Source organism: Gambusia affinis, linkage group LG06 (genome assembly GCF_019740435.1).
Source record: "Gambusia affinis linkage group LG06, SWU_Gaff_1.0, whole genome shotgun sequence".
NCBI classification, from domain to species: domain Eukaryota; kingdom Metazoa; phylum Chordata; class Actinopteri; order Cyprinodontiformes; family Poeciliidae; genus Gambusia; species Gambusia affinis.
The window spans coordinates 15,884,155-15,904,586 of record NC_057873.1 but is presented as its reverse complement, the minus strand read 5'-3'; the positions used below and the strand labels follow the sequence as shown (position 1 = coordinate 15,904,586).

General features: G+C 35.7%; 1 protein-coding gene across 3 annotated transcripts in view; it reads left to right on the top strand.

Annotated features, from left to right (window-relative positions):
• Positions 1-5,493: 5,493 nt before the first annotated feature.
• Positions 5,494-20,432, top strand: part of si (sucrase-isomaltase (alpha-glucosidase)) — a 59,354-nt gene continuing 44,415 nt past the window's right edge. The window contains exons 1-12 of one of the 3 annotated variants that reach the window (XM_044120294.1): positions 5,494-5,524; positions 8,106-8,214; positions 8,878-8,972; positions 9,185-9,305; positions 10,603-10,712; positions 10,848-10,999; positions 14,429-14,600; positions 14,887-14,986; positions 16,039-16,151; positions 16,249-16,374; positions 18,495-18,626; positions 18,876-18,995. In XM_044120294.1, coding sequence (XP_043976229.1) covers positions 8,106-8,214; positions 8,878-8,972; positions 9,185-9,305; positions 10,603-10,712; positions 10,848-10,999; positions 14,429-14,600; positions 14,887-14,986; positions 16,039-16,151; positions 16,249-16,374; positions 18,495-18,626; positions 18,876-18,995 — 1,350 coding nt within the window. In that variant the 5' untranslated portion in view covers positions 5,494-5,524. Of the gene's footprint in view, positions 5,525-7,365; positions 7,443-7,702; positions 7,731-8,105; positions 8,215-8,877; positions 8,973-9,184; positions 9,306-10,602; positions 10,713-10,847; positions 11,000-14,428; positions 14,601-14,886; positions 14,987-16,038; positions 16,152-16,248; positions 16,375-18,494; positions 18,627-18,875; positions 18,996-20,432 lie in introns of those variants that run through there. The other 2 variants (XM_044120293.1, XM_044120292.1) reach the window with 2 other exon arrangements.

Genomic DNA, 20,432 nt, shown 5'->3' with positions numbered 1-20,432 from the left:
GACGATATTATAGCTTGAGGTGTCTTTGAGAGATCTAGTCACGTCATAAAGTTGCAGAGTCATGGTGTAGTAAAAACAGTGACGATGTTTCTAAGGACAATGAATAACTAGATAAAATGAGGCAGCTGATTGTAAAGCAAACATTTCCATCATCCGATTCTGATGTGACTCAAAGTCGCCCTTTCACTGCTGCTTGATGAGGAAAATAAAATGTTCTTATCACATACCTTGATAAAATGAAATGCTGATAACAGGGGAAAACATAGCATTTTTATTTTCATATATTTATTATTATTATTATTATTATTATTATTATTATTATTATTATTATTATTATTATTATTATTATTATTATTATTATTATTAATAATAATTTATTTACTTTTTTTTTTTTACAAGGAATCAGGTTTTAAGGAGGAGGTTTGTATGAAAAAAAAATCTTAATCAATAAATTAAAGGTTTGAAAGGTTAACTTATTTCAATAATTCCCTTTGCAACTGAAATATTTTATAAATGACTTGTAGACTGATGTTTTCATGCCTTTATTTTTGACAATTTGTGATTTTCTGCTTACAGCTAATTAATATTAGAAAACATCAGACCAAAAAAATTCAATAAAAAATGTGATCTCTGTAAAAATACGTTTACTACCCGCTTAATGGTTGCTTTGTTAAAAATAAAAGCCACTATCAGACTAACTCTCTAACACGCCCTTTCGGGAAGCTTATATTGATTTATTGACATTGAATGATTGGCGATTTGGAGACATGTTGGATCTTTGTGCCTTCAGCAACATTTCCACAGCTTACCTCCACCAGAGATAAAATAGCAATTAAACGAAAGGTCATCTACTGACACAACACATTATCAGCATCATTTCCTGGTGGGCAGGTTTCAACCTGCCGTTTCTGCTTTTATCTGTGCTTTTAATTGAACATAGCATGTTAATGTACAGTTTGTAGATGGATTCTCCAAATAGGACGAAGACTGATCACAGATGTGTTTTAAGAAGCTGGTCAGACGTTTACACTCATGAGCATAAATGTCATAATAATTTTGCGTTGAAGTTTCAGCTATAATTTCTGCAGCTGGAAAAAAAACAAATGGAAAACTGTTTATTTTTCTATTTGTTTACAAAAACACTTCTCTCTAAGGAAATGCGTATGATTGCACAAAGTCACTGACTTCTGCTCCAATCACTCCTGATGCAGCATTTAAGTCAATTACATTTGTACCAATCTCTCATACTGAGAAAGCACAAAGCAAAGGTGGAGATAACTTCCCTATAACTTGACAAACCTGCCTTAATGTGTGTGGCTTCCTGTTATGACTGAGAAGAACCTAAAGGCACTAAAAGAAAACAGAAACACTGGTCTGGTGTCAGTATTTTTTACGTTAAATAAAAATGGTAGACAATTAATAGCTGCAGTAGCTCAATTAGCAGCTTCAAATTGGACAGAAACACAACCACAAACATTTGCTCAGTTGTAAAATATATAGGTTGAAGCATAGCTCACAGAATCCGTCAGCTGCTTTGTCTAAGGAAGAGACAAAAGAGGCCTGAAAAGAGAAAGAGGCAGATGTATTATCTGTAGGAGGAGAACGTGGGGTTTTTGGCAGCAGTAGCTAAGCCTTCATTCCAAGAAGCTGGGACAGCTAAACAAAATGCCAGACCACATGTATCATACTGTACCTTCAATTTTGCTAGAAATGCAATATTGGAGAGCAGTAGGAAAATGTAAAGTGGTTTTAAATTGTCATTGCGTTCTTCAACAACCTAGGCATATTGAACAGACATAGTTCAAGATAATCTATGTTGCTCACCTATTGGCTAAATCAAAAGAAGTGTTATTGTCATGATGTCAGTGTGTTGTGTTTGTTTGTTTGTTTGTTTGTTTCGTGTGTACTTCCTGTTAGATGTCAGGGCTTATTTTGACCCAAATAGTCTCCAGTGCTCCCTGCTAATTTAGCCGTTCTGTGTCACCCATGTCCACTAATTAGTTATTCCCCTCACCTCTTCTCCAGAATATTTAAGTTTAAGTTGCATCCTTGTATGGGGTGGTATTTTTGTCCATGTTTAAATCATGCCAGTGGCTCTCCGAGTGTGGACCTGCTCGTGTTGCTGACTGAAGAAAAATAAAAGCAAGATGCCACGTCGCCGTGTATCTTCTGGTTCATTCCTTACCTTAAAAACACCAATCCTGACAGTTATGGAATGGTGGTGAGCAGGATCCAAATTCAGAGAGGATGAAGGAGGATGAAAAATTTAACTATTTGCTAGATGAAATAAGAAAATTCAAAAGCATACCAAAGTCAAAGTTCAGGGGAAAATTCAAGAGGATCGTGAAGCTGGAGGTAACAGTGGGATCTGACGCAGAACTGACTGAAAGATATTTAAAATAGAGAGTTGGTTCCTAAACAAGGAGCAATGTAGTTTAGCATTATACTGTGTTGAATTATAGTCTATAGTTTCAATGTAGTCTTCTGTACTTTATTTAGAAGTCAGAGGTTGTTGTGCAATAGTTCCAATAATTCACTTTTAATTCTATGTAAAAAATAAATTAATGTAATAAAAAAATCAATTTTAAGCATTTTTTTCCTATATATTACAATATTTTTTCATTATTCATGTGATTATTATTGTGTAATGTAAATCTAAATTTTCTAAGTGAGCTTGTTCGCTTCATTCCTCATGTCAACAACGGTAAACACAACAACAAGGTCTCAACGAAAAAGCTTGAAGAACTGCAAATTTAAAAGTCCGATTAATGAAAAATAAAAATAAAATATAGCAATTCTAAAATTTATATCACTGTGAAAAAGCAAATTAAAACTTATGCATATATAGAAGTGAATTGCTGCTACGATACACGGACTGTGCATAAAATGTTAAAGGTTAAAACTCAGGTTACATAAAATAGTTGATGCTCATAACTGATCGGATTTTCTCCAACTTCTGGCTGAGTTTGCTCTGCGCTACGCACCAAGCTATGCCTAACAAGCACAGAAGGCAAAGAATACTTTCTCTGCCTTCTCTGAGCTAGAAAAAAGATTCAATTAAAAATGAATGAGCAGGAGAGTTCACAGGGGACAAGGACAAATGAACACAATATATGAGCCACATTGGACCTGGAAGTTGAAATTACTGTATTGAATTGACTTAGACACAAAGCTGCTACAGCTACAACAACTTGACTTTACTGATTAATGGAAAGTAAACTGATTTGTGAAATGTAGACATGCCAATGTAATACAGCATACAGTTACAGATTTGTGAATACTTTTACAAAGCACTGTGTGGGCATATTGTATCACCATGTTCACACGAGCAGTAGGGCACATGCATTAACACACACATAAACTTGCTTGGCAGCTCTCAGTGTTGAGTGCCGACTTTTGAAGTGACTGGATCGATACGGGGAGTGAATTGCCAATTTCAGTTTGTTCTATTGAAATCGGCTGTCGCTGCATTCTGGAGGGAAAGCACCTGAAATTGGCAGAGGCAGAGTAGAATTGAATTTGCTCAGGGAGACAGAGATTGAGGAGTAAACAGAATACACCTATTCTCACAAACATGCAGCATTTACTTGTAGTGCATTCAAAGTTGCATACATTTTTGGATGAGTTATGAAGCCATCATAAACTTGCACAAGACAAACTTCGTGAGCATATTTTGTCGTCTTTGATGGTTTGATCTTTGAAAATCCTCTTTTCTTGGAAGTCAATTTGGAGTACAGTTTTAGTTTTGTCTTCTTAACTCGTGACAGAGGTCTGGTTGGACCGGATAAAATCTAATTCATGGAAGAATAAATTACATCTGCAGGAAGCGTGGAGTTTTGTTTTGTATTTCAAGATCTCTCAGCCAAGCTTACTAAACATTGTTTCAAAGTACTGCTTCTATTCTGAACGTGTGGAGAGGAAACTTCACTTCCCCAGCCACACGTTAAGCAGCAAACAACAGTCATACTCAACTCTCTATATCTCTTTTTATCTTTACAAGACGGACAGTGAAGCTTGTATTTTATGTGTTTCAGGTTAATGTTTAATGGTTTTGTTGGTGTAGTCTTTGTTTTACAATGTCCCTCAAATTTAATTACACTGATTATGTGTTAAGTTGCTTAACAAGATTTAATTTGATGTTCTGGTTAAATTTACTTAATATAAAGCTCTGGGGAAAAAAAAGAAGAGACCACTGCATTGAGCCCCATTGAAAACCTCATGATTTTTCCACCAAATATTCTCTTCCTGAGTTAAAACATTAGTTTTGTTGTTTCTAAATGAATATGATCTTGTTTTCCATTTCTCATTTTTTGCAAATAAATAAAAAAATTCTTGTTTGGAATTTCAAGGACATGTTGTCAGTAGTTCATAGAATAAAAGAACAATGTTAATTATAGGTATAAACATAAAAACCTGTAAAAAGTAAAATCAGAGAAACTGCTATTGTCACCCACTAATTGCATTCCCAACAACTTCCTTCATTTGCTCCCGGTTCATTGCCTACTCTTTGGGAACATAGTTGTCTACTTCAGTTTATCTGCACTTGTATTTTTCTCTTTGTCGGTCACTGGGATTTTTAGCTGAGATTTGAGATTGCATTGTAGGTTTTATTGTTGGCAAGTCCTAGAAAACAGCTTATATTAGAATGCCGTCTGATAATTTATTCTTTTTGTATCTTTCAACTTTGTGATGTCATGCAAATCTGCAAGGATAAGTAAATATGTGGATGGATGAACTTTGTGAAATAGTGTGACAAGTTCACAGTGAGCAGAATATGGCGTTGCTCTCATCCCAAGCTACATTTATGTGACAAAAATTGACTAAACATCTGTTTAGACATGGTCTTCCAAATGTGTAGATTTTGGCATAGGTCCCCATATTATTTTGTATTAGGGACCAGGATTGCAGAACTCCTACCACCATCAATACCACTACAAAACCACCACATGGGATAAGGAGCACCCTACTTTCGGTGTATTTAGGTAAAAGTGAAACAAAATCATGCATCCTGTCATCCTGTACCATGTTTTATTTGAAAATTTTGTCTTCAAATGTTTTCTTGAGGTATGTTTGTTAATTCCTATAATTTGGCTGATTGTTAACTGCTCATTCTTAAATGTATCTTCTTTTTTAATGTAATTGGACAAGCAGGAGTCTGTCTACTAATGTTGACCAATTGAGAATCATTAAGGCCCAGTAATGCAATCGGGTTTAGGGAGCATGAAGAATGGCAGCTCTTGATGGACGATTCTTGTTGTAAGTTTGAGCTGTTGGCAACTGACTTTCATGCAGTGTTTCTCGATTGCGGTCCTCAGGCCTCCCTGCCCTGCATGCTTTAGGTATTCCCCTTCTGCCACACACCTGGATTGAATCTGTGGGTGATTAACAGGCTTCTGCAGTACATAGTAGCTACAGAAGAGGTCATGAAATAATTTGGATCAGCTGTTTTGGAAGAGAGGCACATCTAAAATGTGCAGAACAGGGGGCCGGAGAACTGGAATTGAGAAGCATTGCTTTAAAGCAGGTACTTATTATGTTATCATTTTGTTTGGCAGCATTTGATGCAAATTAGAAAAAGGAAATTGTTAATTGATATCGCTTGATATCGGTGGTGTCTGTGAACTCTGTTTGAGATATCATTGTTGTTCCGTTTGCTTTACTGTGCACCAAGAGTTTCTGCATCACGTTTTGTGTTATGACCTAATTTTGGATTTGTGTAACATCTAAACAGTGGGCTTTGACGAGTCACAGTGACCTGTCTCTGACACCCTGAGGTCCAACTCCTTTCCATGTATAGCAAACTAGAGGGATCCTTAAAATTCATCTCACTAATTTTAATTGCATCATGTATAAGGATTGCACTACGTATTAAAGGACAAAAAATTGGAAATATTTCAGTTGAACAATGCGTTCTAGTTGGCTGCGTGGTGATGATTGAACTTCCCACAAAATTACAAAATGTAGGCCAAAACCCAGCAGATTTGTTTAATTTATTTAGATCAATTCTGGGACATTTTAAGTTGATTTTGAATTATATTGAATGATAATCCCAAGTCTTATGTAATTTTTTTTTTTTTTTTTTTTTTTTTTTTGGCACACCTGTAGAGAGATTTATATAAACTGGACAGATATAAATCTGCTTCAATTTTAACCTGAATAATTGCTCTGATGTGCGAAGACATAGAACAACATGTTCCTCCCAACTAATATCGCTCCAACATTAATTAATTTATATTGGTAACTTATGAAGGTCTGCACAATGTGTTTTCACAGATTATCTGTCTTATACATATTTATGTTAACAAATATATATAAAAAAAAAAAGAAAAAAATTACATACTGCAGCTTTAACTGTATTAGAGTTCAGTTTGTCAGTAATTATCTCTAACTACCTGAAATGTTTGATTGCTACAAAACATTGTGGTGAATATGTAAGAGGACTTTAATAAATAGCTCATAATGATATTGCATTTTGAAGATTAACAGTAATAAATACAATTATGTAAAAGTTTGTTGTAAAAATGCCAGCCTGAGACCAGCTTGCTGTATGTCCTATTATGAATTATCAGCTTGAATAAAAAAATCTGTTTTATTAACAGTGTTCATAAAGTTTATGAGCTGTTCAATCAGTATACACATAATGAAAAAAAAAACTTTTTAACTTTTTTTTTTTTTTTTTTTGTGGTTTGTCTAACTAAAGCAACTTGTCTGTTGCTTTATTTTCATTCTGCATAGAAACATAAATTTCTACATCAGCCTAGAACACTGCATTGATTTAAAATTCTGCATCCCTTTTAAGTGGATTGTCTTAGGATCGCGGTCCAGTATAAAATAAGATCAAAGGTTGACATACATACTAACTGCTGCAACAAATAACAATTTATTGCACATATATTTACTGCAGTATAGCAATATATTTTGCATTCTACTACGTTCCTACTTATGCTCTGTTCAATCCTCTAAATTCTGGAATGTGAGCATATAAGAACGTATATCCAAGAGTGTTAATTACTAACAAGTGGTGATGTGACCATGATGGGCTAAAGATTACACTGAATCTTACCTTCATAATTACATTAAAAAACACACTGTTACTTAGGTCATTACAGGCTAATAATGCATTCTTGCTAAAAATGATGTAAAGGTCAAACTGAATTCGCACTCACGTAGGTTGAATTAAATGACTGCATGATAGATAACAACATGCTGATATGAGTATATTTTTTTGATTCAGCTGTTTGGGACGCTGCAGATTGTTATCTGACATTCTGTGACCTTGGGGTCTACACGTTCAGACTGTAAATCACACACCCACCCACAATGACTTGCACGCCGAGTATAAGGAGAGGCAGTACCTTTCGACAACAATACATCCTTTGGTCTATAAAGGATCTATCTCTCTTGAGCTAATCATTTTCCCTTGGATGTAGAGGAGAGGCGAGGTAAGTGCTACATGGTTCATCTGTTACATTCACTGTAATCTACAGCAAGTAAATATTCCCCGCAGTCCGCTTTACAGCTTTTGTTGTGCAGCATGATTGAGTATGTTTAAAAAGAAAAAAAAATCATGCCCAAATGATAAGACACTCTAAATTTTCTGCAGAAACAAACTTAAATAGTTTAAGTGTGTTGAGATTGTGTGTCATCATAAACCCTGTGTTGAAAGTAGTAAGACGATCCACAGTGGCGAAGTTATTTTTAGGAGAGTAGTGCAAGCTAAAAGAAGACTAGTAAGTTTGCTCTCTGTGAATCTGATTTCTATGTTGTTTTCTATGTGTAACCATGCATGTTAGTCAGAAATGTTTTGTGTTTTACGTGCCGCTGATTGGAAACAAACCGGGGCATGCACAATGTTTGGTTCTGTCACACGCTTTAATTTCCCTTCCTTTTCTTCACAGCAGATTGAACTTAATGGTTATGAGCCTTGACAACATCTAAAGAAAAAATAATTGATTCATGCATGGGCAGAACATTTTGAGAACTTGCTTTGATTAAATGAGATATCTATAAAAGACTCAGAGGCAATGACATGGTCGCACTATGTAACATTTGTATGTTTCTGTGTTTTTTCTTTGTTTGTTCGTTGCTTTATTGTGGGTGATTAGATGGGGAAAAAGCGATGGACCACCACAGAAATCGCCCTTTTGATTCTGTTTATCCTGATGACCATATTGGCAATCACTATGATTGTTCTTTTTGCCACCAAAAAACTTGGTAAGTGAATTATGCTAATAAAATAATAACAAGAAGTATTAGAGATTTAAAGAAAAATAATTGAAAAAGTAAGGTTCTGGGGTCCAATCCCAGTCTGGGATGTTTCTGTATGGAGTTTGAGTGTTGCAAGCGTAGGTTTTCCCCAGGTACTTCAGCTTCCTCACTATTCAAAGACCTGATTTTTAGGTTAATTGGTCTCTCTAAATTGTTCTTCAACATGAGTGTGTGCGTGTATTCACTACAAAAACGGAATGGAGCGCCAACCTAAAAATTACATCAATTTGCTACATGGAACTGAATTAAGTTAGTCAAACTTGCATGTGTCTGTGTGTGTGTGTTTTTTAAGTTTGCACACACAACACAGTGTCAACTTCGGAAGTAAATTCAGAGTGAAAAATAAAATATATATATGAAAAAAAAACACTCCAATTTTTACAAAGTTGTCAGAAAATAAATTTTTCAATAAATGTTTTGCCATCTGGGAAAATACCACTACATTTTAACATGGATCCCATCTCCTTCCACAATTTCTATCATGAGGACGATGGTGATGGTCTGACACTTTGAGATGTTTTAAATCACCACAGCCGGGAAAGCTACAAGAATTATTGATGGAACCAAAACATATTTACATTTACCTGCTTTTTTATGTACTTGTTATAGACGTCATAGAAACACCAAATGGATTTATTCCTCAGTGTCCCAACATTCCTATGGCTGAAAGAGTCGACTGTTATCCTGATGCTGGAGCCTCAAAGGTACGAGTTAACATCGTCTCCACTAATTCAATCTAGTTTTGTTTTGCTTTTTTCCATTGTTTAGCATATAAAAATAACACAGTTATTTTGATTACTACTTCTACATTATGTTGGCAATTACCAAAATCTCAACACTAATCACATCTCTGTAAATAGTAGCTCTAAAGACAATATTAGTTAAAGGTAATAGTCACATTATCTTGTTTGAACAGGCGGGATGTGAGCAGCGTGGTTGTTGCTGGAGTCCTCTGGATGAGCGAAATGTTCCCTGGTGTTTCTTCCCAAACAACCATGGATACACAGTGCACTCACTACAAACCCCAAAGCCTACTGGTAAAGCTATATTATTCAGTTGTCACCTATGCTTTAGTGCTCTAGTATTTACTTACCAATTTTCGCTCACTCTGACCAAGGTGTGATTTTTCAGTGAAAGTAAGACATAGATGGCATATCAGAAAACCTGATTGATTTCACAGCATGCAGGTTTTTACAATTTCAGCTTGATCTCTCTTCCAACAGGAAGCTGAGTTATTGTGTAAAAGCAAAAATATTGAAATACTGGAAATACTGGACCTTTTATATTAAATCTACACTAAATTTTCCGTTGTTTTGTTTGTGAAGTCAAATAACACTTCTTTGAAGGAAGAAATAAATTGTATGAGAAAAACTGAAGAACATAATTATGCCTAAAAAAGAAACACCATCCAATATATTTATTTTTTACTTGGCAAGAGTGAGAAATTCAAGGGAAGTAATGCAAACATAGGTAGTCTACCAAACAGATAAAATGAATATGGACAAATAAACCTTCATATCAAATCTAATCTTGAGCAAACTCTGCTAACATCAAAATAAAATTCTTACACTTTCTTTTGTATGGTAATAAAACAATCATTTTTCAAAAAGTGTTCAGCTTGGAATGCAAAATCTTTTAATTAGTAGTTATAAATTTAATTAACCAAATAATGTCAGAACAATTAGGTTTACTTTTGACATTTTTGTAAACTAAAAGTTACTTTTGTTATCTTTTTTATTCACGGTCAGAGTTCCTTGGTTCCTAAGAAGTGAATTACTTTGTGCCTGTATCTGGTCACCTGTCAACTTTAGTTTTGACTCACCAGAATATAAATCACTGTTGTTGTGCTTCCCAACAATCTACCTGGCCTTCAACCATGAGACATGATACAGCACGGAAGATTAGCTGGTGATATCATGGGTTGTTTAGATTCCTCTTTCTCTGCCACCCAGTCCAACAATTTCCTTAGAAGCAAAATGATTTATCTCAGTGAACATATAAGAGTAGGCATGTATAAGCTGAATTGCTTCAGTCTACACCTTTTAGATTTACACAACCCTTAGGAATTATTTTTACTTGACCTTGTTTTGCATTTCTTTAATTTGTAGTTTGAGAGTTGATTGACTGTAGCAACTACCAGTTGTGTGTCTGAATGTTTTGGATTGAATAAACTAAACTACAACCAAAATTTCTAAATTGTTTTAACTAGACTGCATTTAACTTTGTGGTAATAGTGGACAAAAAATGTTTCTTAATATTAAGCAATTTCATAAAACTAAGTGTATTCACTACTACAACTGAAGTAAAAGTGTTTTATTGGGTTTTCTTCTGCAGTGTTTAATGCGGAAATGAAGAGAATGGCCTCTCCATCCTTGTTTGGTGGAGACATACAGGAGCTGACACTGCATGCAGAGATGCAGACAAACAATCGACTTCATTTTAAGGTGATTGCTGGCAGACTTTCTCTCTCTCTCTGTCTCTCTCCACTGGAATGCTCAACAAACAGAGGTATATATCGCAATGGGCGAAAATGACCAGGAAATAGGACACCGCTTGATTGCCTGTTCCTTTTGCCTTAGATCTACGATCCCAAAAGCCAGAGATTCGAGGTCCCTCATGAGCACATCCCTAAAGTCTCAAACAGCGCCTCCAGTCCTATCAGCGACACACTCGAGATCAGAAACAACCCCTTTGGCCTGATTGTGCGCAGAAAGGAGAACAAGAAAGTCCTGTGAGTGTTGCCACGAGGGTTTTCTGCAACTTGTCTTGGGTGGTAAAATTAAATCTTACACGGTATGAAAAGACTAAATGGGTAAAAGTGTGTATCTATATTAGATATGAAGAATATAAAGGGGACGTTTTAAATCTATGTTCAAGATAGGCAATGTAGTTTTAACTATGAAGATACAGCATGTGTCATAGCACTTATAATCTATGAGACAAGATGAGTTACTGATAATTTGATTAAGTGACTCACTCAATAGCCATCAAACAGCTCCCTCAACTTGAAAGTTGCCAAACAAAGTTATCATTAATTTTGGGATTCTCATTTGCTTTTATTATGTCTGAAATCTTTTTAAAGTGAGCTGTTTTACTCATCATCTTGTTTCCATGCGTTATTACCTTACCATAATTTAGTTCAGGTGAAACTTGATAGGTCAACATTGATATCTCAGTAGTCAACTGGATCTTGGAACTGTGTGCACTAGAACAGAATGCCATTGAACATCAAAAACAGCTCAGTAGTATAGGTGTGTTTTTGAGAATTACAATAAACATAAGCTATTAAATAATAATAATAAGAATAAATGATCAACAATAACTTCTTGAAATGAGTTCCAGTTGGCCTTTATGTGCTGATCTTTTGTCTCTCATGAACAGCATTTGCTTAATCTAGATTGTTTGAATGGTTTTTCTGTCTCAGAGGGATAATGAAAGCTTAATCTTACATTATTCTTAAAACAAAGGACCACCTCATTTTAATCCATTTAATAACACATCCATTCAATTTTTAATATGGTATATTATTATGGGTTGATACTGATAAAGAGAAAGCATTAAAGTTGGCACTCTGGGGATTGCTGGTGTGTTAATATAGGAATTACGGGTGACTAAGCGTCTATCTCATATGCATTTGTTATAGGATAAAGAAAAGCAATGCACGGGCAACGGCTGTCAAATGTATTTACCCATAAAATGTCCTGAAGTCTAAAAGACTTCAAAACTGGTAACATGTCAAATGTTGGGAACAAGCTTTCTAAGAACCCTCCTCCCCACATGCACACACACACACACACACTCATTTTCCAATATAATCTCTGCATCTCATCATGCAAATGTGACAATGTGTGTATTGATATACCAGAGAACATGTGAAATAAACAGTGAGCTCCACAAATGAGCATGACTTCTTTAGAATACTTTAATGCCTCGAAAGAGTGCAGTTCACTTAGGCTTTTTTATGATTGTGTGTTGCACTGTGTGCCAAAGGATACCAGCAACAATTAATGCAGCTGCTTTGCAATTAAAGTAATGTTTCCAGCTGCATGATAATACATAATTATAACATAAGTGTGAGACCTCACCATCTAGCCCTGTGTTTCCAATTTAAATGTCTATGGAGAGGTAGACATGGGTGATAAACCTCAACTCCAAGGGTTTCATTCCATGCAGAATGACACAAGCTCTCAAAGCAAAGCAAAGTTATCTATCAATTTCACCTCTTTTGACTTTTCCTTTGCATATTTACATGTCCTGCTATTGAGAGTTTGCCCCAAGTATTTTGCACTGTAAGAAAATATGTCTGCACATCGAAAATGAATATTAACATTTAAGTTGCTAATTACTTCACAGATTCTTGTTTGTCCCAAAGTTAAAATGCAGTTATGTTCTTTGTGACTAGATTTCTTCATCTTTAGTTAAAATCTAAAATACTTTGACGGCATTGCCCCGAGCTGGATTTTTCTTCTCAACATTTGTAAAAAAAAAACAGAAAATATGCTGGTTCTTTTTAATTCTGTTTCCAAAAACACAAAAGGATCTTTTTTTTTATTTTTATCCCCCAAAAGTATAATTAAAGTCTGTTTCTATCATTTAGATACAGTGCAAAGGAAAGGGTAACCCAGAGAGAGCAACAGTTCTATGAACTGTGCCACCATGCAGCCCATAGTAAACATTACCGTATTTCACAAGATATATATATATATATATATATTTGACAGCAAGTAAAAAAATGTAGATATAGACTATTTGTGTTTATTCACTTTTGCATGGCTACCTCAGGAAGGCCTTTCCTTATCCTTACTATATCTTTACTTGCAGAATTAGCCTAGATGTAGAAGATGAAAGTCAAATTTAGTTGGGGTGTTTGTCGTTACCACGTTATTTGGCTATTATATTTAGCAACATTGCCTGAATATACATTTCTCTCTGGATTTATTTTTTAAAATTTGTTAATTTTTTTGTGTGTGTGTGCCTCCTAAAAACAAAGCAAAGCAAGCAAACAAGAAGACAATGTCTTCTTGTTTATATATACTAAAATATGTACTTAAAACATATCCATACTATTGCTAAATTTTTTTCAGCCGATCAAAAGGTGAGTAAAGAGTCATCCTGAGGTCACACTGCAACCTTTGCTTTAGCACTAAGCAGTATAGTTCCCTATCAGTGCATTTCACAACCCTTCCTCCACCTTGAGCCAGGAGACATGACATCACTCTTGTGGTTTGCTACTGAATTTTAATTTTGTTGGAACTTTAGCTGTTTTTTTCTATTAGTGGTTCTATATCCTGACTAATCCACATTGTATCTAAGCAAATAGGCATTTTTCAAGTGATCGGTTTCTCAAAAAACAAACTAAGTGGGGTTTTTTTTCCCCAAAATGACTTTTTCATTTTAATGTAGAGCAGATAAGGAAACCTTAGTTAGCATTTCAGGATTCTCTTTGCACAAATCCGAGGTGTTATCTTGACAATAATGACATGTAAACACATTATCAGACATATATCTATGAAACTAGGGTTAAATATTTACTTTTAAAGTATTTAAAATTGCACCATGCGGTCAATAAAAGCTGATTGTGTTGTCTAATTGCACAAGAAACGGGTATATAACTTCTAAGTAGTGATTGTGCATGCAGGGTAGTCGTGATTCTGCTCTTCTGCCTGTGTGGCTGACACGTGGGTGTTTTATTGTCAAAATGAAAGCTTCTCGTAAAAAGATATTTCTATTTACTGGGACACTAATGCACTGACTGTGTTATATAACCGATCATGATGACTGATAACAAACACGCTTTGTTTCTAAAATATGTTTATGATGATTATTCATTGACAAAGTGTATTCATTGCATCCACAACTTGTGGGTTTTGACAGCTGTTTGCAATTGCAGTATTTCAACTATCCGTGTATGTCTGGTGTTGAAGAAATGCTGCCCAGAGGGCTTATTAGAGCTTCATGAGATGGCCTGCTTTTTTTCTCTTTGCAATAACCCCTTCACAATTCCTTGTCTTATTTCTCCTCACTCCACTGCATCTTACTCTTGTTTTCTTTCTCACATTTTCTCTCTTCTCACCAATCTGTTTTTTTTCACATCAAAATCTTGTCTCTCACATCTGTGTTTTTATTTATTTATTTATTTTTTATATCTGAACACATTTAGGTTTGACACCACAGTGGCTCCACTTGTTTTTGCTGACCAGTACCTACAGCTGTCTGCTAAGCTCCCATCTCACAACATCTATGGCCTGGGTGAGCATGTACATCAAAGATATCGCCATGACACGAACTGGAGAACCTGGCCCATTTTCACCAGAGATGCGTTCCCTAACGGGGTAAGAACCTGCACACGCACGTCACACCACTGTTGGTGTAGATGCAGCATGTAAATCAAGACTCTTCAACACCAGTTAATTCTGATGTAGACATGCATTTGTGCACACATGCAACCTTCTACGTGTTTGCATTCTGCCCCCTCAAAGGGCTTTTAATTGAATGTTTCATGATCTAATTGGACAACATAGTCACCCCTCTTCAGTTGCAGCAAGCCCCCCAACCCCCCACGTCCCTCCTGCAATTCACAGCTCTTTCCCACATCCCTTCATTCTTTTCTCCCTGCAGGGAACACACAACCTCTATGGACACTATCCCTTCTTCCTCTGTCTGGAAGATGAGAGTGGAAAGTCATTCGGAGTCTTTCTGCTCAACAGCAATGCCATGGGTAAAGATAAACACTGACACATGCACACGCAATACACACGTTTCTCTGTTTCACTCTCCTCAGGGATGTTCACGGCAACCAGACTACAGTGTGAAAAGGCAGCAGCATGTTTAAGAGCAACGTCTATGCACTCCCTCAGTTGTAAAGTGCACAATAAAACATAGGCATGAAGAGCTATGCATGATTTAAAAATTTCACCAAAAGTTTTTTTTTTAGAAAGATTACTCCTTTAATTTGAGTACATTTATAATGTCAGGAAAATTATTGTTTTTAATACTGGTGCCACACCTACTTGCATAAAATGAAATAGGATTATTTCTCCTACCAGTTCTTCAAAATGGGAAAAATAAGAGCACATTCCATTGAGCACATTCCAAGATCTGCATGAATCTTCAATAGTCAGGCTGTTTGAAAAGAGATTTTGCCCTAAGCTTGCCCACTTATGCGGTGAGCAATAATTAAAAGATTTACATCGTCTGGAACTGTGAGAAACAAGGATGAAGGAGGCGACACAGTTATCTTGAGGAAGAGATTATGAAAAATAATCTACGGTACAATACTCATGGTTAAAAAACTGTTGTGTGAAGTTAAGCTACTGCAAAAAGAAAAACTGAATGGGAAGTTATTTTTTATTTCTTTTCTCATATTTAGTAATGGTCCCAAGAAATATTGAGAGTGCTATAGAAAATTACAAAGCAAACAGTAAAGAGAAAGGGATTGGATACACTCCTATAGCACAAAACAGGAAAAGCAAATTTCAGAAATGACTCCACACATGGCAGTAATTTATACCTCACCCAAGTCACCCGAAAAGAGCTTCTGCTGAACCATTCAAGCAGCTGTGCAAAGAGAATAACTCTTGGCTGAAGTAGATTGAGAACACCAACAAAATGTCCACTGTCATGTTTAACCATCTTTTGTTAATACAATAAAAAGGTTCAATTATTTCACAATAAATAATGCATTGTTAAGATAGAAGTACAATTAATAAAAACAATGACAAGGGCAACCTGGAGAGCAATTGACATGAATCATTTTCTCCTTTTTTTCAGAGGTGACTTTGCAGCCTGCCCCAGCAGTGACCTACAGGACCATCGGAGGAATCCTTGACTTCTACATTTTGTTTGGCGACACACCAGAAGACGTGGTGCATGAGTTCCTTGAGGTAATATTTTTGTTTCATGAATACATGGACACCTAATTTATTTTAAGTACTGTAAAAACTTTCCAGCTGAATGATGATGTATAATCCTCCTCTGCAGCTGACTGGGATGCCTGTCATTCCTGCCTATTGGTCCCTGGGCTTCCAGCTTTCACGGTGGAACTACGGGAGCCTCGAAGAAGTCAAGACCACAGTGGAGAGGAATCGTGCCATTGATCTTCCATACGTAAGTTCTAGTTTTCTGCTTGTTTTTTTTTTCATTTCACTTTTTAAGTTTACTTCATTATCTCCTTACAAAATTTTCTTCTCGTCTATTTAAAACTGATAGAAGCTTACAGAGCTAGAATTGCTACCTATTACTCTCATATCTTGATATGGAAAACAATAGAAAGCATTTACTACCAACGATTTTATCTACAACAATGTGTTTTATACCTGATGTTTGCACAGGTTTGCCATGTTGTCATATCTCAACGCCGTTTAAATTTCAATCTGTTTGTAGTACTTTTATGGTCCCATTGTGAGTAAATGATAAACCCTGTGTGTCAGGTTTGAATCACCTAGAACACTGAAAAAAATGCAAGAATCAAGAAAAGACAAGAGAGTTAGATTCCTTTCACTCGCCAGGAGAACAGACAACGATGTGCTTCAGTTACAATCTCCATCCATTCCGAAAGCACATTCTGCTGCACCTCTCTTTTCATTGAAAATCATCCCTAGTTACAATCTTATCAAAACATATGCAGCTGCAACGTGATTCACAGTTTCATACGATAAACTAGAACACTTACTGTGAACAGTAAGTAAATGTGCTGAATAAGGCTAATCAACACCATTACGCTATATGCTATCTTACTATAAATATGAAAGGTCAGGATGTCCTTCTGCTAAGCAGCGGTCTGATTGGAACAAGATGGTGCTGGCTGTCTCTGTGTCCTTCAGCAGGGCCTCCTTCAACATATTCAGAAACATACTGATTAGTGTTTATATAGGTTATTATTTTAATTCTATCACTATGTCAAGTAAGCCGAGGTGCAAAATTTTGATAATGATACCACTTAAGATGAAAACATGACAGCTGTTTTATTGCTAAAAGAATAACTTTTTATTTCAACTGAGCACTGTGTCAAAATCTGACACACAAAATCAATATATAGAGAAAAACAGGTGTTTAAAACATTATGTGAACTAGGAAGAAGCAGTGGCAATGTCTGATACACAAAAGAGGGGCTTCTTTAACTATTACCACTGCTTTATAGCTTCCAGGAAAGGAAATGGAAGCAGCTGATAACTCACCTTGTAAACCTGTTTTTGAATTTGAACCCCTGTGTGCTTCCAGAGGCAAGAGACTCAAACCTGTGCACTGTCTGTAAGAACGCGATATGAAGGTTGGAGCAAGAGTTCGATAGACAGCCTGAGTGATAGGGCTGGCCTTTAGCTTAGATTGGGTAATCCAGCTCTCTGTCAAATAATGGAGAGTCTGCTGGCCTGTACAGGTTCAGTCCAGGAAGCACAATTTTTTAAGCATCAACGAATGTTAGCACTGATCAAAGCTCAATCGACCAGATTCCTTTTATTATCTCATTCATCTTCAACAGAATGTTAAAAACACTCCAGTACTGCATTACTACTAAGCCATGAAATAAATACCAGTTCTGGTTGACATTTTCTTGGAAATGAACCTCACTACTTATCTTTGTGGACCATATGACAGTAACACTACTGTCAGATGTTCTATTCAGAGAGAAAACTCATATTCAGCATAACTTTTTAACCCTAATTATTCAATCAATATTTAATAGGATTGTGAATACCACCTTAACATATTTAACTGTTTCACAATAAGGCAATAAATGCACAAATCAAGGACTAGACTTCAGTTATGTCTTATCAAAAAGAAAATACACCTACAATCTCTATAATATTTTTTAGCAACCGGTAGGACATGTCAGAGTGCTGTATTACACATGAATATACTTAATAACATCACAAAAAAACAAATATAATATATTTAAAAAAAATTTCTGGAGGGGAAATGGCATCACAAAGAAACATGGCAGAGACTCTCATAACTTAAATGCCAAATGTTACACAAGATACATAAGATATAGATAATGTTCTTAAAAAATATTGTAGAATGATTATTTTTGTGTCTTAACATGTGATTTAATATCTAAAAATGAAGAGAAATACATGTTTGGAAATGTATTAAAATTTACCACAATAACAGCAAACACTGGAAACAAAAAGCCATATAATAAAATTACTCTGAGATGACGTTTTTATAATGCAGAGAAAAATAGACATATTATACACAATTTATTGGATCTGCTTTATTCTTGACAGGACATTCAATACACAGACATAGACTACATGGAAGATAAGAAAGATTTCACTTATGACAAAGTGAAGTTCGCAGGCCTTCCTGGGTTTGCTGACTACCTCCATGAGAAGGGGCAGAAGTACATCCTCATCCTGGTAAGAACTCTCATTTCTCACAAGTCAGTGACAGACAGTGTAATACATCCAACAATATGAACTTATCAAACTGCGTTATGTACTGGGTTTTTTTTTTCCAATCAACACCAATTTGACAATTAATTCACCCACCCATGTTGTTATGTAAATCAATCATTCTGGCTTTTAGTTGATATAACAAAATTATGTTTACTGATGTAAATATAAAGTATTGTAACATTCTTCTAAAAAGGTGTTTACTTTCCCCAGGACCCTGCAGTAGCCACCAGCAAAAGGGTGGGGGGTGCTCCATATGAGGCGTATGACCGTGGTACTGCAAAGAGTGCTTGGGTCTTTGAATCAGATGGAAAAACTCCACTTGTAGGAGAGGTAAGCTGTTTACTGGTACCGATTATCAAGTGCAGATGTTGAAATAAGACCAAGAAATATCACCTACATTTTCCAAAACTTTGTAGAAATCCTGTAAAATGTTCTGCAGCTCATGCACCACTTAAATTCTTGCTGTTCACATTAATCCTATGAGATACGCCCTGCTACATGTGCTTGTGCTATTATTTTACTGTCTCCATCATGCCAGAAGAAATTTCCATACAGGCATTCAAACCTACAAGAGGCTATTTTTGATCATTTTTCCCACATTGCACACATTTGAAAAGCGCTCTCCTGCAGAGTACCGAGGTGGGGAGCAAAAGTATGTTGCTTCCATGCTTTTATATTGTTGCCTTTGATTATACACATGATTAGACTTAGTCCTCAAACTAATTGCCTTTTCATGCTGTTTATGAACAGGTCAAACATATGCATTAATTCTGCATTAGTGTTTAATCTTAAAATGTTCTGAGTCACTGCATGACAGATTGGGTGTTCAGATGTGTGCATATGTGAGATAGGGATAAAAATGTCTGGAGTTTATCTGTGTTTCCATTTTTAAATGGAAAGCTATATTAGGTTGTCTGCACATGCAGACTGCACATGTGAATATGACTGATTACAGTTCTTTTTATATGGCAGAATGTGCTTTCGTTCTAAGGATGAGCTGGCTTTTTCCAAAACAACATTTGCTGTTTCTACACCAGTTAAAAAGTGATACATCCAGAAGCGTCCTGGATGCAGCCCTTTTTTTGCAACTCCTGTCCCATTATCTCCCAAACCACACACACCTTACCAGCTTCACATTGGCAGCACATCCAGCTTCAACTCGTCTGTAGTTGTTATAACTCCAAAGTCTATGAAAAAATGCAAAAACACACAACAACAAAAAATTTATGAATTGGAACCAATGATTTTGATTCAGAAACTACACTTCATAACTCATGTATCGTCTCTACAGAGTTTATGAATTGATGCAACAGTAAAAATATTTAACCCAGACCTGTTCTGTTGCTTTTGGAGTGACAAGTTAGAATTGAAAGTGGAATAAATGTCTGCATTCAGATTTAAGTGTGAAATACTTTACATATTTATTTTTCATTTGTTCCCTTATTTGCATGTTGAGCCAAGCCATTGAGCACCCTTCTGTATTCACCAGGTGTTTAAAAACCTGTCCTTCTATTTTTATTTTCACTGTTCTATAATTTAAGATAATTTATTGCTTTTTGGGGTCATTGTTACATTATTAAGGATAAACCTTAACACCCCCCACAACACTTTACCACAGATAAAAGGGTAAAAACAGATTGTCGGAGTATGAATTTACCCCCCAAAAAACCCCTGATATAGCAGTGATATGTTTTCATCTTGAGAAATCCTTTGGACCGGAACTTGTGGAAGAGTGCTAAACATATACAACTGGTTAAATAATTCTTC